Source organism: Pagrus major, chromosome 1 (assembly GCF_040436345.1).
Source record: "Pagrus major chromosome 1, Pma_NU_1.0".
Lineage (NCBI taxonomy): Eukaryota > Metazoa > Chordata > Actinopteri > Spariformes > Sparidae > Pagrus > Pagrus major.
The window spans coordinates 4,543,448-4,570,980 of NC_133215.1; the positions used below are offsets into that span (position 1 = coordinate 4,543,448).

The 27,533-nt window shown below is 40.8% G+C and overlaps 2 protein-coding genes across 2 annotated transcripts in view; one reads left to right on the forward strand and one right to left on the reverse strand.

Moving 5' to 3' along the window:
* myom2a (myomesin 2a) overlaps positions 1-21,790 on the reverse strand; it is a 57,521-nt gene extending 35,731 nt beyond the window's left edge. The window contains exons 1-2 of the mRNA XM_073462860.1: positions 21,679-21,790; positions 4,774-4,895 (exon numbers count right to left, since the gene is read on the reverse strand). The gene's annotated coding sequence lies outside the window, so the exon portion shown is untranslated. The remainder of the gene's footprint in view (positions 1-4,773; positions 4,896-21,678) is intronic.
* On the forward strand, positions 495-25,440 carry LOC140993438 (hexokinase-1). Its single transcript, XM_073462872.1, has 18 exons — positions 495-933; positions 4,762-4,924; positions 10,691-10,839; positions 12,851-12,970; positions 13,202-13,297; positions 13,429-13,528; positions 14,144-14,327; positions 15,204-15,359; positions 15,460-15,693; positions 16,555-16,859; positions 17,580-17,728; positions 17,932-18,051; positions 18,211-18,306; positions 20,408-20,507; positions 21,332-21,515; positions 21,651-21,806; positions 22,699-22,932; positions 24,184-25,440. The coding sequence occupies exons 1-18, from the start codon at positions 871-873 to the stop codon at positions 24,332-24,334; spliced, it is 2,760 nt and encodes a 919-aa protein (XP_073318973.1). The 5' UTR covers positions 495-870; the 3' UTR covers positions 24,335-25,440.
* The last annotated feature ends 2,093 nt before the right edge of the window (positions 25,441-27,533 follow it).

The window sequence follows — 27,533 nt, forward strand, 5'->3', positions numbered from 1 at the left end:
TTGCTGTGGGAGGGGATGGTGTTGTAGGAGATAAGAAAGCCAGTCGGTCACGAGTCTCTTTATGTGAGGAGCTGTTGGGAGATGGTTGCTTGTAGCTGATGCCCTTCATCCTATAGCTGATGCTGAGTGTGATGCAGCAGGAAGAGGGGATGATGACATCACCGTGTGGCCGCGCTGCCCCTCCGCACGTACACCTCTGGGTGCCGTGGCAGCATGCGAGACGTGCCGGCAGAGGGGAAGTCTCTGGCTCTCTGTGCTGCTGGGAGGAGAGAGAGGCAGGTTATCAGGCAGATGCAGCTTCCTGCTTCACCCCTCCCCTCTCTCTTTCTCTCCCTCTTCCTCACTCCTCCTCCCCCCCCGCTGCTGTAGGAGAAGCCCCCTCCTCCTCACATCTCCCCCCCTCCTGCCTCGCCTTCACGTCCGCAGCTCGCCCAATCAGAGAGCTCAGTGGGGGCAGGGCGTAGCAAAACCACCATTCCAGTGCGGAGCTGCTGCATCTCCCCAGAGCTAACAGGGAGCTAGCAGCTCAGAGGGAGGAGACACAGTCAAACCCAGCCTCTGTGTGCGTGTGTGTGTTGAAGTGTGTGTGTGTGCGTGTGTGTGGTTGTAAGTGTGTGCCTGTCGCAGACTAGCAGGCACGGCCACTGCTGCACTCCTGTTTCACCAGACTTTTTTTTTTCTCCCCCCTTTTAACCTTGCCTCGCCACGGTGCTCAGCTCCAGGCCGGCCTCTTCCTCCACTCCAGGATAAAGAGGGATCAGCGTGGGGGGACAGGAGAGAACGAACCAGCCTTCCTTCCCCTCCTCTTCTCTACTCTCTCTGTAAACCAGCTCCTAGTTGCTGACAGCTCCTGGCGGACGTGCAGGCAGGATGATAGCAGCTCAGCTTCTGGCCTACTACTTCACCGAGTTGAAGGATGATCAACTCAAAAAGGTGAGTGAAAAAGCAGCTTTTAAACTGCCACAGAGCTGCTCTCGTGTTGGTACTGGAGCCGTGTGACGTGACAGCAGGCACAGACGCCGGTTAACGGTAGCTGCATGTCAGCGGTGAGCCTGTGGGGCGTATCAGGGCTGGGAGAGGAGGAGGATGCAGCATTTTGGGAAGTAGAGGAGACGGAGGCCATGATGAATTCCAGTTTAGATTTGGCTGTGTTCTAGTTTATTCAGGGGTTAGCAGTGTTTGACATGGATGTCCTTGAGAGGGGCTGTGGTCAGTGATGGTGGTGGTGGTGGTGCTGAGCTGCAGACAGACGGACAGACCCTCGTTATCGAGTGTTTCCGGAGCGTCAGTTGCCAGGGCGTCTGAAGCAGACAGGTGTCTGTGAGGGGGCTGCTGGGAAATAAAGTCGTGAGCTGTACGATCTCCTCCCTCCCCTGGCTGCTTTCTCCACTCACTGATCCTCACTTTCATTCATGACCCTTTTCTATCTTGGTTTCCCTCTTGTCTGCTCACTTATTCTCTTGTTACCTCTGGCGAAGACACAAACTCACACATGTCACCATCAGTGAAATCTGAGCTCTGGTTCATCTAAACGACATTAAGCCGGTGGGTGGGATGTTTCCCAGGAGGGGCAGTTAAATGAGATGCCGGGGGAGATTGATGATGTCATGCGTGATGTCACAGTGCAGTAGACGCACGTGCCAAAGCTGCTGAAGTAGGTTAGTGGAATTACAACAGTGCGTCTGTGGAGGCGAAGCCATAAAAGGATGAGAGTTATCCAACCATGTGCATCCTGTAACAAGTACCCAACAGTCAAAGTTGAATAAAAGTACTACTTTAACTTCTATAACAGTTACTGAGTCTTTAAAGTATCTGATATCAACTTCATTTTCAAAAGTAACTGTCTGGCAATACATGTAGCTGAGTATCAAAAGTACAAGTACATTATACATGTATCTATATACTTGGTGATGGAAGGTAACTAACTACATTTAGTCAAGTGCTGTACTTAAGTACAATTTACTTGAGTATTTGCATTTTCTGCTACTTTATACCTCCACTCCACCACATTATAGAGGCAAATACTGCACTTTTACTCCACTACATTTAGTTACTAGTTACTTTGCAGATGGGATGCTGCATCAGAGCTGAAGTATCGCCGTTTTAAATTATTATTATTATTATTTCAGAAAAACGATAAATATCGGATCTAATAATGTGATAAGTTTAAATATATGTAAAATATTACTTTTAAATGATACTTTTGACTTTGACTTTTGCCATGACCTCTGCAATTTTCCAGCAATAATTGTACTTAAGTATCAAAAGTAAAAGCAATGTATATCTACTGTTATAAAGTAAAAGGTTAACAGTTATAACAAGATGCTTACGACATAATAACGACATTTTCACGTTATTAATGTTATAAATCAAACAAACTTACCACATTTAACAAGAGACTTTTCTTGCAAAATACTATTTTTATCCTGTTATAACAGGAAACGTCTCATGTTTTCATGTCACGTTTCACGTTACAGCAATAAATTATCACGTTATAGCATGAAATGTTTTTATGTAATGACAAAATAAATCGGATCAATAAAGGTTTCTTGTTAAAACGTGATAAGTTAAAAGGAAGGAAGTTATAAAACTGTATTCTGGATGTGAATGGTACAATGCAGAGCATATTAAGAAATATAGAAGGTAAATAAATAAAAAAATAAAAAATGGGAGAGTTATAACAGTAAAAAGAAAAGGAGAATTAGCATCATTATAAAGAAAGAAACATATTCCAAGAAAATAAACTAGCCTGGCTAAATTTAGGGGGGAAAAAATAATACTCAATGTTGGAATAGCTAGTTAGCTCAGTTAGCCGTGCAGCTAGTGGTCACGACTTAGTGCTGGGATAGTGTTGGCCTTTTTTTTTTTTACACGGCACATTGCATCTTTTAAACATGATGATAAAAATAAATAAATACATAAATAAATAACAGGGCGTCTTAGGTTGAAGAAGGAGATACAGAATTTATGTGATATTGTTTTTCTTGTCAGTTTAAAGGACACATGATCACATGACACATTGACAGTGACAGACAGGAATACATCGAGCAGTGATTCGTCTCCTGTGATTTCCTGGATGTCGTGTCGTACTGTAGTCGTTACTCTACTTCACATGTATCTGAGGCTAATAATAGTGACGCCACACTGAGCAGCCCGCTGACACACAAACGTGTGGACTGTGTTTCATGGCACAGAATGGATTTCTGAACTGTGGTGTGCTGCATGACATTGGCCCAGTGTGATTACATAAGAGTATAAGAACAGTGAATGTACACAGCAGACAAACGGCCCATTAATTAGATGCATTAATTAAACTAAACAATGTTGCCATTTTAAACAAACTCATTAATATGTTGCAGCATCGATTGATAAGAGTGTTTTACGAAGGGCATGAGACGTACTGAAAGAAGGGATGCCACTAATGATTATATTCATTGACGATTAATCCGTTGCATATTCCCTTCAATTAGTTGTTTGTTCCATAAAATGTCAGAAGATGGTAAAAAGAAATTGTCTGTCTGTGTTTCCCAAAGAAAGATTCATTTTGTGCACAAGATAATTCTCTTTTCCGGCCGTTCTGTTTAGATTACGGGGATTTTCAAGGACTCTTTAACTTTAAATTGTCTGCAACAAGTTATTTTGTGTCGTAAAAGTCAGTACAGGGTTCTTAGTCACGATGACGTCATCATGCAGTTAAAACTAATCACATTAAAGCCAAAATGACTGACTCAAATGTTTAGTTTTGTCTGCAACCCAAAGATATTCAGTTTACTGTCGTCGAGGAGAAAAGAAACCGGAACATTAATCACATTTAAGAAGCTGGAATCAGAAGTTTGACCTTTCATTTCGTCAAAAAATGACTTAAACCAAAAGATCGACCATTAAAATAGTTGGCAATTAATTCAATAGTTCAAAACTAATCAGTTAACTCTTGCATCTCTGTTATAAGTGCACAGTTGTTTTGCCATCTTTGTTCCAGTTTAACATGTTTCTACAACAGTGTTTTGGTCCGGGGGAGCCGAGGTGTCCTGTTTCAGGCTGCCTCTCACTATATGTGGCTCTTTGTGTTAAGTGAATCAATCTATTGACTTTTTTTTAGCAGCCATTCAGCCTCAGAACACAAACCTCCCAACATGCAATTAGTTAAATTAGCTGTAACACAATCTGACGTGTCCTTACAGAGGAAAGTAATGAATGAAGTGGAGGCGAACAACATGGACACATCACAGTGCGTTACAGTGTTTATACCATGATGACAAACAGGAAATAAAGGATATCCTGTGTTAAATGTTTAAATCTGAAACCTCTAATATAACCCATGCACACTGATTTATCTCCTTTACAATTACTCGATTAATTGATCAGTTGTCGACTATTAAATTAAATGCCAAGTGTTTTGATTATAGAGAAATTGGGTAATTGTTAAGAAAGAAAACCTCATATTTCTGATTCCAGCTTCTTAAATGTGAATATTTTCTGCTTTCTTTTTCCTCCTCTATGACAGTAAACTGAATATTTTTTGGGTTGTGGACAAAACAAGACATTTGAGGACGTCATCTTAGGCTTTGGTGATCACTGATCAACATTTTTCTCCATTTTCTGACACTTTATAGATCAAACAACTAATTGATTAATCAAAAAAATAATCAACAGGTCAATCAACAATGAAAATAACCGTCTTGTTACTTGTTTTTAATAATTTGCCCCAATTTGAATTCTCCCTGACAGCCTGTGTTCGTTGTCCTGTGCTTGTTTCCTCAGATTGATAAGTACCTGTACTCCATGCGTTTGTCCGATGACACCGTCAAGGACATCATGGGCCGGTTCCGGAGGGAAATGGAGAGCGGGCTCAGCCGTGACACCAACCCCACCGCCACCCTCAAGATGCTGCCCACCTTCGTCAGGTCCATCCCCGATGGATCAGGTACAGTTTACATGAAAACAGATCATTGTGATGGCTACGTGTGTGTTTAAACACCTCTCATAGATTCAAAACGTTGCAAATACTGAGCTGAGAGTAAAATCTGTGGATTTGGAGACTCTGTAAAGCAAAATCAAGGAGAGAAGCTTTATTATGTTGTGCTTCTTAAAGGAAAACTTGATCTGTGGCTGCTACCTCTCTTTGTTCTGTCAGGTATTTACTGGAGGTCATGGAGGTCTGTTTGAAATATTCAGCTGGAAGTTAAATATTAGCTAAACGCTGAATTGCCGGCCACTCCTACAACACTAGTTCCTGGTTTCCTGCAACTGAAGGAAACTCTGGTGTGTCACTCGGCAGAATAAGCTCAGTGAGTCAGCAAATAACAGCTTTAAAGTACAAAAAACTTTAATTGTATTTAATTATATTTAATTAATGTTCATGCATAAAAGGGATTCTGGGGAAAGAAAGCTGATACTGGCGCTTTTGGCTGGTACCGTAGGTCAGGCCGGCCACCAACCCGAGGCGTCAGTAGCACCTTTAAAAAGAAAGAACATGGCTTTCGTTGAATACACTGAAATAACCAGGCGCCTCACGCATAAAAGACGTAAAGTACAGAAGTTCCCACATGTATAAAACCGTGTGTACGCCGTATCCTGCACACCTTTTCTTTATACCTCCTTATTAATGTGAAATTGAGCGCTGCAGCACGCCTTGTCTCCTCCAATAAATGACCATGCAATGACTACAAATACGCCCCTTCTGTCACCTCTTGTCCAATCAACAACGGCCAGTCGGGCTGCAAAACAAACAAAACTCCACTGAGAGTGAGATCGCAGATCTGATTACCGAGGTGGAAGCAGATGACATATTATGTGGTGGTTTGTCTTCAGGAAGAAGCACAAAATACTGAATAATTGACATTAAATGAAGTTTACAAAAGCAAATAGTTTTAAACCAGCAGCAGAGCATTTTGTCTCCCCCTTCTGGCAGTGAGAGCAATTACACAAACACTGTCGACGGGTGCTCAGGACGTTTGCCAGCAACGTATGTTCATTTATGTAACGTCCTAAACTCCAGCTTAAAGTACTTTTCCACTACGTCATGAACATTTTACGAAGCGCCTAAAGTCCCGAAAGATTATTATTATTATTATCATTATTATTATTATTATTTTAATCTTGTGCTCACAAGTAAATCATCTTGTGCACTCAAGATTAATTTTTTTGCACAAGATAATTATCTTTCCGCAAGCTAATATCTTGTAAAAAATAAAAATATATCAGATTATGTTAATTTTCAAGGACTATTTAACTGTAAATTGTCTGTAACAAGTAATTTTGTGTTGTGAAAGCGATAGTAAAAAAGGATCCGAGCCGAATTTTAGTGTCATGAAGGTCAGCACGACCTGCAGGGGCTCCCGAGGGGGGCCCAACCCGCTCCAGTCTGAGAACCCATGATCTATACTGTAAGCGTGTTAAAGCAGGTATCCTGTTTCTATCGGTCTATAAACAATGTGCTGATGTGGTAAAAAAACCATCAGGCCTGTTCTGTGACATAAGCCTCTTTGTGTTGCGCTCTGGATTTGGACTCAGTAGATCAACTATTGTTTTAGACTCGGGGCCAAACAGTTCAACAGGACCGATGACACCCTGTATTCATCTGGTAACATGCAGCCAACAGCGTCAGATGAAAAGCCTCTTAATGTCAGAGTCAATTTAATGATCCATAGGTTTGTATAATCAAATAATCCATCAAAACCTTCATGATCAACTCTCATGATCCTCTGATTGAGGCTCACAATATGCAAAAAGTAATTTAACGTTAAAACAGCGGATAAGTGAGAATCTAAATATCACAGATCAGACAGAAACACGTTGTTTCCTCCAGCAGAAGTTCAGATACTTGTGTAAAAACAGACTCTGGTAAAAGTAGAAGTACTGATTCAACTTCTTTACTCCAGTAAAAGTAATAGAGTACAGGCTCTGAAATGTACTCTCAGAGTATCAGAGTAAAAAGTCTCCCTCTGAAGGACATTTGTGGTCAAAGCTAACTGAAGCTCACATCATATTAATGTAATTCAAAGACTATTAAAGTTAAAGGTAGAATCAGTAGGATTTGTCCCAGCTGTTCCTGAACGCACCACATGTTCGGTTGGTAAAGCGTCCCGAGCAGCAACAAAGTGAGAAAATAAGAAACTCTCTGCAGATACGAGACACTAACACGCCTTTTCTCGCCATTCCAGCCTCTCTCTCTGTCTGTTCACGTCTTCTTACGTCTTTGTTTCTCTACACGATGATGGTTGAAATCAGTCTTATGATTGAAGGCAGCGTGCGATGACGCCAAATAAAAATAATCCATATTTCCCCTCAAATGCATCAAACTAAAGTAACGAGCCTGTTTTGAAAATGTGAGGAGGAGAAAGTTCAGATATTCATGTTCAGGTGTAGAGAGGAGAAGTCAAAAGTTGTCTCTGACTCAAATAAAGTACAGATACCTGAGAAATCTACTGAAGCACTTCGTCCCACCTCTGTTACAGACACATACTGTATACTGTCATTGGATGAGGAGTCTGTAATAATGTCAACATTAATGATATGAAATGTTTTTCATAATCAGATTAGAGATTACATCAAACGACAGGATATTTTATAGCGAGCTAAATGTCCTCGACACTAAAGCACTCCTCAGTAAACGGCTCATCTGAACAGCTCATAGTTTCAAGTCTCCTCATACTGAGTCTGTTGCTGTCTGGCTCGGCTCGGCTCGGTTTGGTTTGGCTTGTCCTCGTTGGTAAACAGCTCCGGCACACAGAAATAACACAGAGCGGCTGTCAGATATTCTGTGGCCCCGAACAAGGCCTGCAGAGAGAGAACGCTGGCCGTCTTCTGCCTTCTCTCACATTATAAATAGCCTCAGGTTTCAACAGCTACACGAAGCTGGAGGGATCAAGCAAAGGGCAGAGTTCAAGTTATGGCAAACTGATAAACACTTAAAAGCCTGGTGCAGCAGTGACGGACAGGACGGGGAGGACGAGGTTATCAGGAAGGACCTTTCATTAACAGTTAACTTCGTCCCTCCAGACAGACTTTCTGTGTATCAAAGGAAAACGAGTCAGTGAAATCACAGCTGAGCTCTAATGATGTCAGTTCAGAGTAATCCTTACTGCGTAATAAGATTAGGCTACAAGTTAACTGAGATAAAAACGAGGAAAGACCAGCTCATCGTAATATTTCATATTTTGTTTGACCAAACCAGCAGAAATCTCAGAGTTTAGTGTCTGCTGTGACATTTCTGTCTGGAAAACATCAACTGAGAATCCAATAAAAAAACATATATGTGCATTAATGGTGGAGAAAACAAAAAATATCTTCACTCAAGGTCCATTTACTAGCTTTTTTCAAGAGCTTTCAACCACATCTCACAGTCGGTTTCAGAGGATGGAGTTTGCACTGTCGGCGCCTTTTCCTACGTCTCTGTTGAATCGCAGCAGAGCCCGTGCCAAAAAAAGAAACAGAAAAAGAAAGGGGAAGCTAAAAGACCAGTGGCTGACAACGTTAGGTCCATCTGCAACTTTATATCAGACATATTCATGGTTAGAAGTGGCTTTATCTCTCTTCATTCACTAAGTTTTTCTGAAATAAGAGCCCTTGGGGGCGTGACTGCAGCTCTCTGTAACAACGATTTGCAGTCCTGAGTCATCTGATTTCCCTTTTTGAATGATGAATACAGACCACCACCACCTGGTGGTATGGAGAGTTATTTCCTCTCACACAGGCGCAGAAGATACAAACTAGTTGGCTGTAGACTTTGTGTTCAACTGCGGCATTTTGGCCGAGACACTGGCGACGTGAGGCGAAGCAACAGTCTGCTATTCCTTTACTGTAGGTTTGGTGTGTCCGGGCCCTCAGGCCAAAACCTAAGAAAATCCCACTTAGTCGAATGCAGCTATAGTTTATGAAAATATTCCAGCAGAAGGAATCTGTCTGTCACAATCTGTTGATGGAATCGCCTCCAAAGTAATCTTGGTTCATGTCCATTGATCACATCTCTTAGCACGCAAAAGCTCAGCGAAGTGAAACCAAGTTCGCTTTCTTCCCCACAATGAATCAATCTGTGCTATAGGAGGCGATGACGTCACACTACAGGAGGGAGGATTCTTCATTATATATGTTTTTTTAAAGCTCAGATTCAGCCAACAAAGTTCACAAGCCTGAAGCCGGACTGAGTTGTACATGGCTGCTGGCTCCAAGTCTGGAGGATTGTATCTCTTGAGTAAACCTCTGGGTTTGTTGGCAGTATTATAACCAGCAGTGCTTTCTCTTCTTGTGGATACTTACAATAGTTTATACCTGACAGGTCTTGATTTAAATAAATAGAATAATCTTTGTTCGGCACTTGGCTCGATAAGCTTAATTATAAAAAACACAATCTATGCTGCTACTTCTTGGTTTATGTATAGAAACCAAATAGCGGCTCTCACATATCAGCACTGAGGTTATAGTGTGACTGTGGCTATTAAACGGACACATGCTCTGCAGCAGGTCAGTAACACTTCTACATGTCAGGCCCGGTCACATCTCATTCCAGTCCGGTCAAAGAGACAAACAAACACGAGTCATGGAGGCTATAAATGAAGAACATTGTTTTGAGGCTGGATGTCCTGGATGTTTTCTTTCTCACTGAAAGGTTACAGGTCTGATCTGTACATCCACACACTATCATGTGATCAGCTGCCAGACACTTAATCCTCCTCCACTCTTTGACTGTAACTGTATCAGAATCAGATAAATTAATTATTTTAATCCAACTTAAGAAGCTCTCTCACGGCTGCGGCACTCTTTCATGACTGAAATGAAGGAACATCTTCCTTCATCATCTTACACATCAGGGACATTTTAGAGCATGTGGTTTGAAAGTAATGAGAAACAGGTAGTGTTTTTATTTTGGAATAAATTAAATGAAAGCAGCTTTAAATATAATGCGATGAGAAAGCTCCTCTCTCGCCTGCAGTGGGTCTCTACCTCAACACCTGGTTCACTAAAGTTCATCTGTAAACGAGGTCATTTTATTTGTTTGTGTGTATTTTGTTAAAAGGGGACTTCGCTTTCCAGACTGTCAGTGTCTGAAGGGTTCAGGTGGGCGTTATTCTACAGACAAGCTGCCATCATCTGCATATCAAGAAGCACTGCTCATGCCAGAGTTTATAAAAGGTCCTTAAGAAAACACCTTGTGGTTTCATTTAAGTTTGGAAAATGATGAACGACTCGGCAGCAGTAGAAATACCTCCTGCGAGCTGTAATAGAGGATGAAAGAGTTATAAAATCCTAACATCAGAGCCGACCTGAGCAAATCTGTGGTCCTGAAAAGATTCCCATGGTAAAAAACAAACAAACAAACAAACAAACTCACTCATGTTCAATTTAAGTAATTTAAAAAATTTCCAAATATCAGAAAACACCTTTAAACTCTGTGTCATGTATCTAAAACATGGATGTTTGTCTTGGCTCTCTCAAAGTTAACATCTCCTCAAAAGTGTCTCATAAATGTTCGGATTTAGCGACAAAATCAATTATGACAATATGAACACAATGAGATTTTTGATAAATAATCATCAGTATTGTGGATATAATGACTAAGTGGGCAAAGGCAAGTACTAGAACAAGGATAAGACAACACTTTTGTCTTGTCACGATATATCGATATCCAAATGTTAAAAAACAGTGTCAGAGGTTAGCATATCAACGTTTATCTTTTTTCTTATTTTAACAGAAAAGGGGGACTTCATCGCTCTGGATCTCGGAGGGTCCAACTTTCGGATCCTGCGCGTCAAAGTGACGCAGGACAAGAAGCAGCCGGTCCAGATGGAGAGCCAGGTCTATGACACCCCTGATGACATCATCCACGGCAGCGGGTCACGGGTAAACACAAATATCGACTATATTGAAATAGTTAGTTGTGAAAAATTCGGGTCCAACCTAGAGCTGCAAGGATTAATCCATTAGATGTCAACTTTTAAATTAATCGACAACTATTTTAATAATTGATTCGTCAGTTTGAGTATTTTTTTAAAAAAGTCTGAATATTTTCTGGTTTCTTTGCTCCTCTATGACAGTAAACTGAATGTCTTTGTGGTTGTGGACGAAACAAGACATTTGAAGACGTCATCTTGGACTTTAGGAAACACTGACTGAAGATTTTAGAGACCCAACAACTAACTTTACTTCACAATCGACAATGACAATAACAGTTAGTTGCAGCTCTAGTTTGCCGGTCTGGGTATTTCCTAAACAGACCCTGGTACTGGCTGTGTGTCTGTAAAAACATGCACCAGATTATCCCTAACATCAACAAATACTTTATTATATAATACGGCATGACGCAGTCCAGACATTCAACTGTTTCCCTTCAAAATAATAAATGTCTGTGTGTTGCCCTCCACACAGAGCACAGTAGTATTCAAGGTCACGTAGAGGGTTAATATGTGTAAAATGACCTCCTAAATAACGCCGAGTGCAACGCGAGTGACGTCAGAACCCACGCTGACCTTCAGTGAACCTGTAGAACAGCTGGCGGTCGGGCTGTAACATGATAACCAAAACATGAGCGACTGTCTGAGGCCGTGTGATTGGATCAGAGCATGACTTACACAGACAGACAGACAGAGCAGAGACAGATGCTGTTTAATGAAATGTCACCGGGACAGCTGGCCCCCAAAAAATGTAAAGCGCTACATGAACACGTCTGTTAACAAAAGGAGTTTGTGTTAATGGAGAATGATCTGGTCAGTTACCAGTTTATTAGGTACACCGAGCTAAAATGAATGCAAAAAATCCCAACCTCACAAAAGTTAAAATATTATAGTGTATTCAAGTGTTTTCGAGAGGTTTTGGTTTAATTTATGGACATTTTGGAGACTGCAACATTGGTCTAATGCCTTATCTTATGGATGTTGATTGATGTTTAGTGCTCCTCAAATCATATGAGATCGACAGACGATCTCTCAGTGTAATGAAATACATTTCCACAAACTACAGTCTTTCAAAAATTACCATCAAGGTAAATCACCTCTCTAAAACTGTTAAATTAAGACTGAACAAGGACAAGGAGGCAATTTATGATACACTATACATTATATTATACACTGAAATTACCGTGTATATGCAGGATATTTAACCCGGGTAAATTCACCAAAAATTGCTGATTAACTCTTTTCACGTTGCCAACAAGTTGCTTTATGTGTTTATTTTCAGGGTTAGACACATTGTTTTTTTCAAGGAGTGAGACATCTTGCTTATTCTCTCATCTCTGTTGACAGTTGCACATGCTCAGTATAAATCAGGCAGCTAAAAGTCGAGGAAGAAACTTTTAAAATATCTTTAACTTTAGTCTCTCTATCGAACTCAACCACCGTCCTTAACTTCAACTCACGTCACAGCATCGCGCCTGAAGAGTGGCAAATGTTAGGATGTAACCCGGGTGTTGTAATCACATTACAACCGATCCGAGGTGGAGATATTAAATACAACTGCAGAGTACACTGACACGTTCACAGTGAAAACAAAAGCCAGATGTTAGCAGGTGTTTGTGGGTTTTTTGACCAGTGTGAAAGTGGAGTAATAAACTAGCAACTGATTAATGAGAAGGGAAATAAGTATAAAACATTTTATTCTTCTGACTTTCACTCATCTTTGAATTTTTACTGTGAAATACTTGAAGGTGTGCAGCAAAATCGAAGAGTTATGAGAGTTTAATGTATGTTTTATGATTTTGTTCAAAGGTTTTGACGTGTTATTTGTTTGTTGCTCTGCAGGAAAACGTCTCTTTTAAATCCCATTAAATATAATCGAGGAGTTAAAGTCTAGACCCGCTCTGTGAACTGGCGCTACGCAAATAAAGATGGATTGATTTATTTGGTTTTTCTGTCTGCAGCTCTTCGACCATGTCGCAGACTGTCTGGGCGACTTCATGGAGAAGCAAAAGATCAAGGACAAAAAGCTTCCTGTCGGATTTACGTTCTCCTTCCCCTGTGCCCAGTCCAAACTCGATGAGGTAAACACTTGGAGGAAAGAGTTGTTTAGCTCGGAGTTAAAGGGATGACTGTATGATTACTTTTCAACGTTTGTAATTGTACTCACAGTACCATCAGGAAGAGTCGTTAGTAAATGTGTGGTGTGAGACTGGTTGTGTGGTTGGAATACTAAATGGACAGACGTTTCAGACTTGCCAAGCTCGTCCGACTGTAACTTAAAGTCTGGCCTCATAAAACGACTTGTTTTATAGGCGGTCTTAGTGACCTGGACAAAGAAGTTTAAAGCCAGCGGTGTCGAGGGGATGGATGTCGTGAAGCTTCTGAGCAAGGCCATCAAGAAACGAGGGGTGAGTTTTTTTTTCCTTTTCTGTGAACTGAACAACCAAACCACAGAAAACAAAACATTTTTGTTTTTGTCAGTGAGGACTGTTTTTTTAAATTTGGTTTCAAGTTAAAAATAATCTTCTTTTTTTTCCAGGACTACGAGGCAGACATCATGGCGGTGGTGAACGACACAGTTGGCACCATGATGACCTGCGGATTTGACGATCAGCGCTGTGAAGTGGGCATCATCATAGGTAAAAAAACACAACAGACTCAGGAACATACTCCACTACAAGTGAGAAGTTACTTAAAAGTATGAAAAGTACAGCTCCCCGTCAGTGTTTTATCATTATATCCAATGTTTCTGGATGGATATTATGGCTGCATTAATGTGTACGTTGCATTTTTACTGATAGACGTTTAATGTTGAGCTCAATTTAACTGCTTTACACACTGTTGGGTGGTTTAATAAGATCATCACACGTATGTTTGTAGCGTGGCTCTCAACTTTTCATGGTGTCAGGTAAAACAGCCTGTTTTCAGCTTTGTGACGATGCATTTTCCGGCTAATCAAAGAGAGTTTATTTAACTGAAGAAAGAGGAGAACACTTTGACAAATAAAGGAACAATTCATCCTTTTATTTTATCACAAATATTCAACATCAACACATCTGGAGAGACGTGGTTTTCACTGAGAGTAGTATAAAGTAGAAGTAACTGAGAAGTATAGAAGTATAAAGTTGAATAAAATGGAAATACTCCAGTAAAATACACATACTGTGAACTCTACATGTGGGGGCGCCAAAGGTATGTATACACAGAGGAGCAGTGATGTAGGACAGGAGTCATGCAGCTCTGCATCCCTTCAGGAACGGGAACGAACGCCTGCTACATGGAGGAACTTCGTCACATCGACATGGTGGAAGGAGACGAAGGGCGGATGTGCATCAACACCGAGTGGGGAGCCTTCGGGGACAACGGGTCCATAGAGGACATTCGCACAGAGTTTGACCGTGAGATCGACAGAGGCTCCATCAACCCGGGAAAACAACTGTAAGAGTTTAATACAAACTTTTATCCATTAACGCTTTCTGAGAAATGTCCTGCCTGACAAACCTGGGGGAGACTGTTACCTTCAAACTAAAGTACAAAACAGATATTTTCCATGTGGGTTCAGGGATTCTAGTTCTGTAACCGGCCCAACAAGGAGGACTGTTCAAACTTTGAAATATACAGCACATGCTATTAATACAGCACCACAAAGACACTTGGAATTAAGGCTGCAATCAGCAATGGTTTTCATTACCTAATTAAAAGTTTGTCCCTCTTTTAAAGGCTGTACTTGCATTATGATGCCATCATATATAGGGCTGCAACTAACGAACGTCTTCCTCATTGATCATTCAGCTGATCATTTTAAGTTTAGTCTATGAAATGTCAAGACTCCAAAGACTCTTCATTAGCTGTCAGAAATGACAAAGAAAAGCTGCAAATCCTCAAATTTAAGAAGCTAGAACCAGAAAATATTTGACATTTTTGCTTGAAAAAAGACTGAAACAAAGAATTATCTATCAACTAATCGATTGACTCATCATCACAGCAGCTCTACTTGAAATGTTGTAATTTCAACATGCAAAAAAACAGCCTCCATTTTGTAAGTGTTGTCCATTGCTGCAGAATAACACAGCACTGAAAATGTAGTAGACATTTTATATGTTCATGTAAATGTATACCAGTGTACATATATGCACCAGTTATGTTCCTAATTATGTAGCTATGTCAGTAAATATGTTAAATCTAAAACAACACAGCAGCATGTTTGATTTTCTGGGGATCTGATCACTTTTGTTGAAGCATGCTAATTCTCCTGCGGGTTTTTGAATGACTAATACAACATCTAAAAGTGCTGCTGTGTGTCTCTCCGCTCAGGTTTGAGAAGATGGCCAGTGGGATGTACATGGGCGAGCTGGTTCGGCTCATCCTGGTCAAGATGGCCAAAGAGGGGCTGATCTTTGAGGGGCGGATAACTCCTGAGCTCCTGACCAAAGGAAAGATTGAGACTAAACATGTTTCTGCCATTGAAAAGTGAGTGAAGAGAGTTTTTTCAGGGGAAATGTGTTTGTGCTTTGTGGTTGAAACAAGAGTGATGACAGCTGTAATAACAAGAAACTCTTGTTATTTTCAGGACTAAAGAAGGACTGAAGAAATGTATGGAGATCCTGACGAGGCTCGGCGTGGAGCCTTCAGATGAGGACTGTCTGGCCGTGCAGCACGTTTGCACCATCGTATCCTTCCGCTCGGCAAATCTAATCGCGGCGACGCTGGGAGGCATCCTCGCTCGCCTAAAGGAAAACAAAGGAGTCGCACGCCTCCGCACCACCGTGGGCATCGACGGGTCTCTCTACAAGATGCACCCTCAGTGAGTATTCTTGAGGAGCAGCAGGACGTGAAGAGAGATCAGTGATGATTCATGTTTGCCACAAAAAAACAAAAAACATCAAATCCAGAACGTGGTAACAGGATCCTCAGAGGAATACAGAGGATGTGCAGCAGACAGTGGGAAGATTTCAGATTCCCATAAATCAGCTTTTAAAAATAAAACGTCCAAACGAATCCAAATCACCTCACAAGTACATACTCAAGTAGGATTTTAAGGTACTTTTACTTTACTTGAGTATTTTCCATTTAATAAAACTTTTTACTTCAACTCCACCACATCTCAGAGGGACATTATGGATTTTACTCAATATAAAACTTTATTTATCTCTCGGAGGAAATTCACAAACCAGATGCAACATTAAAGTGACAAATACATGAAGGCAACAATAATTAAATTAAATAATATACTGTATCTTATTCTGAAATGGGCCTTTATGCATAATGAGTACTTTTAAGTATCTGTTAACACCAGTACTTTTGTACTTATTTGTGAATTTACTTGTAAACTATGTGAGTACTTCATAAAATACCTTCTACTATTACTTCAACTATATCTTATTATGATGATCTGATCTGTATGTAGTCACAGTTAATGATTCTGATTCTGAAACTGTGATTAAAAAAAAATGTTATTTAAGTTCAATGTATAAACAACACTGAAATAGAGATAATTGCTTTGATTATTGCAACATGACTATATCGTGATCCAGACTAATGTCGTGATAATGAGTCCAACAAGATTTGGTGTTAAAATACACACAAAGATGAACATTTTAGATTTTGTTGCATGCATCAAGCCTCTCTGTCTGAAAACCCCTGCTCTCCCTCTCTCTCTTCACAGATACGCCCGCCGTCTGCACAAGACAGTGCGTCGCCTGGTTCCAGACTCAGATGTCCGCTTCCTGCTGTCGGAGAGTGGGAGTGCGAAAGGCGCAGCCATGGTGACGGCGGTGGCGTACCGTTTGACGGAGCAGGCGCGCCAGATTCAGCAGACGATGGCGGAGTTCCGGCTGAGCAAAGCGCAGCTGTTAGAAGTGAAGAAACGCATGAGGGTGGAAATCGAGAGGGGCCTCAAGAAGGACAGCCACAAGGAGGCCACGGTCAAGATGCTGCCCACCTTCGTCCGGAGTACACCAGACGGAACAGGTGACTGCAACCTGCAACTACTACTAATACTACTACAGTACTACTACAGTACTACTACAGCACTAATACAGCACTACTACAGTACTACTACAGCACTACTACAATACTACTACAGCACTACTAATAAGACTACTACAGTACTACTACTGCACTACTACAGTACTACTACAGTACTACTACCACCCAGTAGTAGAGTTTCCTTTCTTTTGCAAATTATAAATGCAACACGTTTTTCTTTAAAAGTCCAATTTGTAAGAAAGTCGATTGTTCCAAACTCGCCAAAAATATCGACAGTCGGTGTCCGATCCGACCTTCCAACCCCAAAATATCTTGGCGAGTCGAGGAATGAGGCTCAACAATCAGCTGTTTTATAAACTGGACCTTGAACTGTGTCACTGATTTCTTTTTTAAGTCAGTCTAATCTCCTTTACCGATGAAATTAATACGATTTTCAATTAGTATTCCCGAGCCTGCAGCCCTCGTATAACCCCAAATGTAAATTGATGTTGTGCCTTTGAAAACAAAAAAAATTGCACCTTTAATCATCAAATAAAATCATCTTCTTTCCCCCACCTTAGTAAGCACAAGTGAATCACATTTTTTTCATTGTTATGTATAACATATTATTTAAGCATTTCAATAAAACCGAAACGACCGGAAGTAAATGTCTCCTGCAGTCGCAGATGTTTCGAACATGGCCTTTCTTTTCTCGCGCCACAGAGAACGGAGATTTCCTCGCTCTGGATCTCGGAGGGACAAACTTCCGCGTGCTTCTGGTGAAGATTCGCAGCGGGAAGAGGCGATCGGTGGAGATGCACAACAAAATCTACGCCATTCCCATAGAAGTGATGCAGGGCACAGGAGAGGAGGTAACGCTGTTCAGTTTGGTTTGAGGAAATCATTCACATTCCTTCCAAACGGAAATAGATTTACTGCTGTGCTTTCCCTATTTCTGACAAAAGATTTTAGTCCTATTTCTGCTCCGTCCACAATAAACAACGTTGGAAGAAAAAGCATTTAAACAGTTTTGTCTCAGTCAGCAAACACTGAAACACTGCATGTCTCTTTGCAGCTCTTTGACCACATCGTGCACTGCATCTCCGACTTCCTGGACTACATGGGAATGAAAAGCGCTCGACTGCCGCTGGGTTTCACCTTCTCCTTCCCCTGCCATCAGACCAGCCTGGACGCAGTATGTTCTTTAGAAAGTAGAAAGTATTTGAAATATAGATTATAGTTCAGTATTCTTCTGCTGGCCATCGGATGTGGCCAAAGATGAGCAGCATGTGACCTTTTAGTCATCAGAGTCTTATTATAATCGTGTTGTACTGTTTGTCGTGTGCTCTGCCAGGGTATCCTCGTCACCTGGACCAAAGGCTTCAAGGCCACAGACTGCGAGGGTGAAGATGTGGTGGAGCTTCTCAGGGACGCCATCAAGAGGAAAGAGGTAAATGGCAAACTGACAAATCAAATCATACTGTGGGGATGCTTACGCTGCCACAGGAAGATAATCAGGAATAATTGTGTGATTAAGTTCAGGGCTTAGTCAGGATGAGGTAAAAATTAGAGATGCACCGATTACAATTCTCCTGGAGGATATCCGATTTATTTAAAAGTCAGACCTGCCGACTCACTGACTATTAAATTACTAATAATAAAACCTCGTGCGCTATTTTAACGGCCTGTTACCAAAATTTCAAAGTGAATTTTGGCTCCTTCTTGAGTATTTATGCAGGACATATTGGCACATACAGGACTCTTATTATGAAAGGTAAAAACAGAAGGAGGATACGAGCGGAATAAACAATTTGCTGCTCAGGATCAGATAATGGATCCTTATCCTCAAAGTAAATGTGCATTTCATAACCGTCGGCTACAATGTTTTATCACAACACAGCCTGTCGTTAACTTGAGTAACGTCCCCGTTCGCTCCAAGACTGTAAATGACGGCAAAACGCAGTAAAGATTCTCACACTGACCTACGAACGTAACATAAATTATGTAAATGCAATAAAATATTTAGTTTTTTTCTTTCAGTTCTGGCTGGGGGCCTTATAGGAGGGCGCAAGGCAAGAATCAGATATATCTGACACTGACCAACCAACGTCACCGGTCACGCTCGAGTGGTGCATCTCTAATAAAAAACTTTAAAGTAGTTGCTTCAGCAAGGGTAATATTTAAATGTACTCCAACCATTTATACCCAATAGATCGATATCTGCCATTTCCCTGCTCAGTTAAAATTAACTAAAGAGTTCATCTGATGTCTGTTTGTGCTGTTTGTAGCTCAGACTGTTGTCTCACGCGTCACACATACACAAAGGTTTGACAGACAGCTGATAGATGTCTCTACCAGGCTTTCAACGACCTCTGCAGCAATGTTTTGAAATGCGATTAAGGGATTTCAGATCTAAAGTCCTTTGGCAGGACGAGTTTGTTTTGTCTTCATGTACAGAAACTACTGTTTTATTTTTTGCTCGAGTGTACAAATGAAATTGTTCCCTGCACTGAAACATCACATGGCTACATGCTACTCCTGGCATACTGACAGATGTGGACTGTAGTTTTAGAAGACACCACCGTCTACTGTGTTAACCTACAGTTTAGGCTTAGGCACAGCTTCCACACTCAAAGTTTAGTTTTGTGACTTCATTATTTATTCACCAGCTGGTATATGTTTTGTTTTTTGGGTGTGTGTGTATCATAGAAAACAACTGGAGTTCATTATACAACCTTGTCTTGACTCTTTTTTTAACAGTGCTGATTATTATTGCATCTGTTTTGTGTATTCAGGAAGTTTTGTTTCATTCATGTCATCACTTTTGAGTTCCTTATACTGATTTCACCCCTTTAGATGGAGAATCCAGTAAGTATTAAGTGACTGTAAACCATTAATTGGCAGGTAAAGCAGCGCGGGGACTGGATCGGTGTGTGGTTATTGTAGTGGTAGCATGTTGATAACAAGTGGAAAAAGACCTACTTCCAGATATTGTGGAGGAGCGTGTGTGTCTGTGTCTGCAGTGTGGGGTCTGATTTTAAAGCTCAGAATAAACACAGTGATAACGAGGATCATATTCTGTATTGTGTGTTTGGCAGAGCTCCTGAAGTTGGCAGCTTGTGTATTTTATTTTGCAGTCTGTGTAGGAATGTGAGTGAACTGCATTGAGCTCCGTGTGACGTTTGAAAAGTTGCCAGGCCTGACATTAATCCACCCATCAACACACCTGTTCAGCAACAAAATGCAGACTTAACATTGCTTTATTGTTGAGTGAAGTGCTGGAAACATGAGTGATACCATCTGTTAATTACATCTTTTACTTTAGATACAAAGAATCATCAGGTGTTTTGTAGCCTGCAGATAAACAGAAACAATATCGAGCTTTACTCTAATAATCTAAAAGTAACATGAGTCGAACTCTACTGTTCATTTACTTATTGGATTATAACACAAAGCATGAATCTTGAATTACGACACCACATCACATCACACGTGTAGTTTCATCTTCTTCTACCTGTGAGTCACATTCTTGTCGTCGTGTTTTTTCACAGGAGTTTGAGCTGGATGTTGTCGCCATAGTGAACGACACAGTGGGGACGATGATGACGTGTGCATACGAGGAACCCACCTGTGAGGTCGGGCTCATCGCAGGTGAGCTGAACATCCACACTTTTTTAAAGGATATTTTTTAATTTACACGTACGATATTAAAGTTTCAGGTGATTATTTTGTACTTCATACTCCTGTTTCTTTATATTTATTGTACCACACCACACTTTTTTCTTTTGCTATTAGAGCACCCATTTTAGGTTGTCACGATACCAGAATTTAAAACTTCGATACAATACTAAGATAAAAACCGTGATGCTCGATACCTCTTTCAGTACAGTGGCAAAAGAAAATAAAGTCTGAGGCACATAAAACAGGATTATTTCTTTCTTTGTTTTAATTGTTCATATTTGTGCAGCCTTGAGTTGAGAATCTGATTGTAGATCATTTTTATAATAGCTTCAGTACTTTCGATATCATAAAATATGAGTATCTAATATTGTTTTAAACATGTGGTATTGAAAAAGTATCATAGTATAGATACTTTCAACAACCTTATCAGACACACTAAGTCTCTGACATCTTTTAAATCTCTTTTTAAAACTTTGTGTAAGCTTTTGTAAATGTTTGATACACATTTTAATTGATGCTGTTTTTGTTTCCATTTACTTGATTTTAATCAATTTCATTTTATTCTTATTTTATCTACAGTCTGATTTTATTTCTGTTCATAAGCACATTGTAACATTTGTCATAAAAGCACTATATAACTAAAGTTTCTTATATTTTGTTCATATTGTCTGGTACTAGTGATCTATGTGATAGAAAGTCTCGACTTTGTGTGTTTGAAAACAGAAAGCTTTTGGAAAACGAGGCACAGTTCAGGGTTTGTTGACACTGATGGGATGTTGTTGTGTGTCCTTCAGGGACAGGAAGTAACGCCTGTTACATGGAAGAGACGAAGAACATCGAGATAGTGGACGGAAGTGAGGGTCGTATGTGTGTCAACATGGAGTGGGGGGCGTTTGGAGACAACGGCTGTCTGGACGACATCAGGACGAAGTATGACCAGGCGGTGGACGAGAACTCGCTCAACGAGGGCAAACAAAGGTAAAGATGCTGGAATGAACACTCTGATAGTCATCTTCAACACTTCACTGTCAGTTCATATAACATGTCTGAACAAGCTGAAGAAGATGTTGTGTTTCCTGTAACTAAGATCTGTCTGCTTCTCACTCGTGTCAGATATGAGAAGATGTGCAGTGGCATGTACCTCGGAGAGATCGTCAGGCAGATTTTGATCGATCTGACCAGGCGTGGCTTCCTCTTCCGGGGACAAATCTCTGAGACACTGAAGACCAGGGGCATCTTCGAAACAAAGTTCCTGTCACAGATAGAGAGGTAAATGAATCACTGAACACGGTTTACTAGTGCTGAAGTGCTGTTGCAGTGGCTTTTCAAATCCAGGAGTTGATCGTGATCAATCTTGAAGGCGTCCACTAACTTCTTTTAAAGCGAATCCCAGAGATTGTGGTATTTATAAAGATGTCACAAAGAAATAAAGAAACAAACAGCTAAAGAGACAGAGCAACAGACAACTACGTCCTCTTACTTCTGTTTCTAAACGACGAGCAACGACAGCAATATCAATCTTGCATTGCGATTGTGATTGTGATTAAACAGATGGTGGTATTATTCTTTTGGCCACATCGTCCACCTCTAATCACGTCCAAAACTGTTTATCAAAAGGCAGAAGACGCATTATTTTGTCTGCTACAAACTAGTGTCATATTTAAAAGGTAAAAATCAACCTTTTGGGCCATTTGGTGGTTAAATTTCACTCCAATTTAATTACATTTTTAGCGTATAAGCAAAAGATGTTAGCAGAATTTCATGTAAGCAGGTTCATGTTGGTTTCACACTGTGGGGAAATGAATGGAAACTTGTTCCCTGGAAGAAAGAAAAAAACAAATTAAAAAGTTGAAACACCAGAAATAGTTGGAGTGCAGTAAAATATCTGATGTATATGTATACGTATATAACAGAAACAGCAGTATGATTGAGATAACTGCATGAAAGCGCATGTTTAAGCAGCACTGTTGCAGAAAAGTAGCATCCAGGGGGGATAACACGCCCAGGTATGAGAGGAGGAGGGGCAGGCACTGTGACGACTTGAGTTTATACACTGTTTAAGCCTACCTTAGCCTCTGGGAACAGCTGTGAGGTATCCGGTGACTCTCATGCTGCTGGCTGACCTCTGACACGCTCTCTCCTCCCCCCTCCTGCTCCACAGCGATCGTCTGGCGCTGCTGCAGGTCAGGGCGATCCTGCAGCAGCTGGGGCTCGACAGCACCTGTGATGACAGTATCATCGTCAAGGAGGTGTGCGGCACGGTGTCCCGCCGCGCCGCTCAGATCTGCGGAGCCGGGATGGCTGCCGTGGTCGACAAGATCCGTGAGAACAGAGGACTGGACCACCTGGATATCACCGTGGGCGTGGACGGCACGCTGTACAAGCTGCACCCACAGTAAGAGACACAGGATGAGAGCATAATACAGGGCGTGTTTGGGGGGAAACACTACAGTACATATTGAATTTCATCAGGCTGCAGAGGTTGTGTCTTTTCTTTTACTGTTTTAATCATTTCAGGAGCGAGGAAAGCACTAACTTCAAGTGGCAAGGGAGTCATTTTTAGATGCAGAGTATTTTAGATTGTTAAAAACTGCCTCTAAAAGCTCATAACACTGATAATAAAGGCTCCTCATTAGAGCTCAATGGCCTCAAATAAACAGTCTCTGTTTTCATGTCACTGTACATTTGATCTCTTTGGGTTTGGGGATGTTAGTTTCACAAAAGAAGCAATTTCCAGACATTATTTTCTAGTTCTAACATTTCTGATACAGACTAAAAGACTAACTAGCAGACTCCCTACAAGATAATCGTGGCCAAAAAAATTCATGATGACAATGCTCATGTGATATCTTTAGAGGTTTTTTAAAAGAAAAGCTTGCAATCAAATCCATCTTTAACTTTGTTTGTGTGTTTTGTCTCTTTTTATGCTGAATAAATTACCCTCAAAATACGAGCTGAGGGAGGAGAAGGAGAGTGAGTCTGTAAACATGAGCTCATAAACAGCGTGTGTGTGTTATAACTACAATATGAACATTTCATTCATCAGCATTATTGCTAATATCACGACGTTGTGACACCTTAATATGAAAGAAAATGTTCAAAATGTGAGAATAATTAATTCCTCCACTCGGACATGATGGGCTCACCTCATCGGGATGGTGTTTTTTGCAACTAATGAATTTGGCAGCATTGAATTTTGTCAAGTTTCTTAATTTTATTGATTAATCGATTCTTTCAAATGGTGAAAAATGTCCATCAGAGTTTCCCAAAGCCCGAGACAACGTCTTCAAACGTCTCAACACAAAAATATTCAGTTTACTGTCACAGAACAGGAAAGACACTTTTAGGAAGCTGGAATCAAAACATTTAGACTTTTTCTTCCTAAAACTTGTACCCAAACTGACTGATTATCAAAACAGCTGGAAATGAATGTGATAGTTGCCAACTAACTGATTAATCTTTGCAGCTCTACAGATGATTATAATCACTCTTCACGAGGCCCTAAATGAATTTTCCTCGCTCTGCGTCGATGCTCATCCGGGCTGCGAAGCTTCGGGGAAAGCTGCATCTGACGCTTGTACTAGAAAGCATCTCTCATTTCTCAGCTGCCTCCTAACCACGGCTTCCTGTCGCTCTTTACCCTCAGCTTCTCTCGGATCTTCCAGCAGACGGTAAAGGAACTCGCCCCGAAATGTGACGTCAACTTCCTGCTCTCCGAGGACGGCAGCGGCAAGGGGGCCGCCCTCATCACGGCCGTGGGCTGCCGCCAGAGAGAGCTGGAAGCGCAGCAGCACTGAGGAAGCTCCGCCCCATCTGTCCTCCAGATCTGCTGCTCCACCGTGTCCTTCACCCGCCGCACAGCCCGACTCCATCTCCCTTTGGCAGCCGTGACTCCACCTCTGCCCCACCTGGCCCCTCCCCCCCCCCACAGCCAGAGAGACATGCTGCATGCATCGGGAATTAAAACTGAATCTCTAAATATTTATTTATACTGCGACCAGAGGGTTTATTATTTCCATGTTTGTACATTTTCAGCAGTAGCTCGTCAGTAATCTGATAAATCTAAACTCCTTAGGTGTGCAATATTTGTGTATTGCTAATTTTATTTTTATATGGAGGCACATATATAATTGTATTTATATAGCTGAGGCCACTTTGAATCCCAGAGGTCATTAGGATTTTTTGCACCATAGACACAGAAGAAAATGTCAGCACTTTTTATATGAGAGTTACAACAGCAGCATTTTAATGTAACTTCCAAACGAAGGACGTCCTTCTCACCGAGTGATGAAGCTCGTTTTTAACGGGCTCCACTGGTTCAGAAAACCAGATCCAAAAAAAAAGGGCTCGCTGCATAAGGGTTGAATGCAAGAGTCACGGCTGTTCAAATCATCCTCATTTTATGTGCAACACGCTCACACAATGTGCTAATCTGCTACTAACCCCCTTTTTTGTGTAACTGTCAATGTAACTCACATATTAAAGTATTCCAGCAGCACCGCACCACATTTATTCCTCACGAGCTGAGAGGGTAGAAAAAGGCCCGAAGTGGAAGTGTTAGCGTATCCTGTTGCTATCTGTGAACTACTATACTTTTGGTGTTGTGATGAATCCCACTTCTTCTCATTGTATGTGCAAAGAATAAATGTTTATTGGGCCCCCCTGGAGACAAAGAGTGGATACTATGAGCGCTTTTGTGTGTATTTGTGGCTGAGTGTCAGTGTGTCTTACTGTAATGACCTGTAGCTTTCAATGTCCAAAGCTCTGTGGAGACTGCATGCCTTACATTAAGACAAAGGAGAGCACTGGATCATTCTCTTTCTTTCTTTCTTTTTTTTACATCAATATAGATTTGTGATCGACACAGTGAAAAGTGAATTCATTAAATTATATTTTGTTGTGGAGTAAATCCTGGCGTCTCTTTCTTAAACTCCCAGGCAGCAGCGGAGGCCTAAACTTGTAACACTAAGCGGGGGAACTTTATATTAAAAGGAAAAGTTCACCCAGAGATTAAATTCAGTCATCGTCTACTCACACCTGTGCTGACTGAGAGTGAGGTGAAGTTTTCGTAAACCCCAAAACATTTCTGGAGCTTCGCAGCAAAACAGCGTTGCAGCGTTCTCCTGAACAACTGAAGTACCTGGAGACTTGTTTTAAAACTAAAAAAAAATCCAAATGAAAAACATAAAATGGCTTCATAGGTCTTGTTCAGCGTAATCCAAGTCTCCAGAAGCCCTGAGACCCCAAACTGATTTGAAAAGACGTTATTTACACCCTTTGTAAAGCGTAAATCTTCACTGCAGCTGTTAAGACCCCGTCTGAAGTGGGTGCACATGCTCGACCGTGCGTCGAGGCTGTAAATAACGTCCTTTCAAAATCACTTTTGGAGACTTGAAAACTACGACTTCTGTTTTGCTGTGAGGCTCAGAAAATGTGTTGTGGACTATGAAACTTCGCCTGCCTTTCCGTCAGCATGGAGGTGAGTAGATGATGACTGAATTCATCCTTTAAGCACCACAATCTGACAAATGAACAGAGAAATTAGCTGAGATGATTAATTAGCAAAGCAACATTAATAAGAGTGCAGGCTACAGCTCTAGTAGTAGTTGAGATACAAATATAAATAGATATAAATACAAACAATCTCCAACTAATTGTCTTCTTAAGAAATGAGATCCTGTTTATTTTCAGGGTCCTTTCTCCAACAGATGCCACAGTGTGACCCTTTGGTTAATATCACGGGTGAAAATCAGGAAACATACAGTTTGATTTGATCTAGAAAATAATCTTAATGACTCGAGGTGGGAATCTGAGGATCTCTAATGATACGATACCATCACGATATGTTGCCCACAGTAACGATCGATATATTGCAAGACAGTCATCTAAAGATACGTCACAAAGTCTGTGTGACTGAAGAGAAATGACCCTCTAAAGAGGCAAAACGCAGGAATTATGTAGTTATTCACTGTGATGTAGGCTCAGTGCCTCTTTATCACACACACACACTGACTCGTTCATGTCCACACGTGCCGTCATTTAAAAGATAAAACAGCCATAAATTGGGAAAAAGGCTGAAGTGTCAGAGAGCAGAACATTTCTGTTTAAAGGAAAAATATAACTCTGCCTCACTCGAATATTTTTAATTTGTGTAAAATAAGTTTGCAGAAGTTTAGGCCACAACCAGTGGAAAGGTAGTGACTGAAGTAGTAGATGCATGTTTAAAAAATGTATCGATATTTGGCGTCAGTGTATCGATTACGTGTCACAAAAAGAAAGTGATACGAAGTATTGAGCGCATCAATATTTTGTCCCACCTCTATTAATGAAGACACAAATCTTGGGATGATACTGGATTTTCGAGGCGTATACTGACATCATCAAGTAAAAAAACTCAGGTATCAATAGATCAGTTCATATGCTCATATTTTTTTTGCAATGATCCCTTTAAATGGAGTTATCAAACTCTTGTGACAAAGACAAAATATTTTACAATTCGGCATTATTATCTCGAAAAAAAAAGTTTTCTTATTGGTGCATATACGCTGATTCCTATATAACATATAACTATACTGCTCGTGCTCTACTATTATGATTCATCATTAACATCATCATTAAGTCTTCAGATGTCAGAAAATAATCTTAAAAACTCAGCGCAGTGTTTTTATGTCAATCAAAATGGATATTACACTTCTATTTTCTGCACTTCAGCTCATCATCTGAGCAAAATCTGATCTTTTGATCAAATGCCTCAAGGATGCACAGCAATGCATTAAACTCACTTTGCTGCAAGACGACACACAAAGAGGACGACACGCTGAATCTTTTTCTGCATTATAATCTCTAGGAAGAAATAAAAGGTTTCGTATTGGTGCAGAGCGAACAGCATATATGTTGATACCTACATAACTGTGAGAGGTCGATATACTCAGCGGATCATTATATCGGTCAGGCTCTATTATTTTTATGATTAATCATTAACTCATTTAGTCTTTA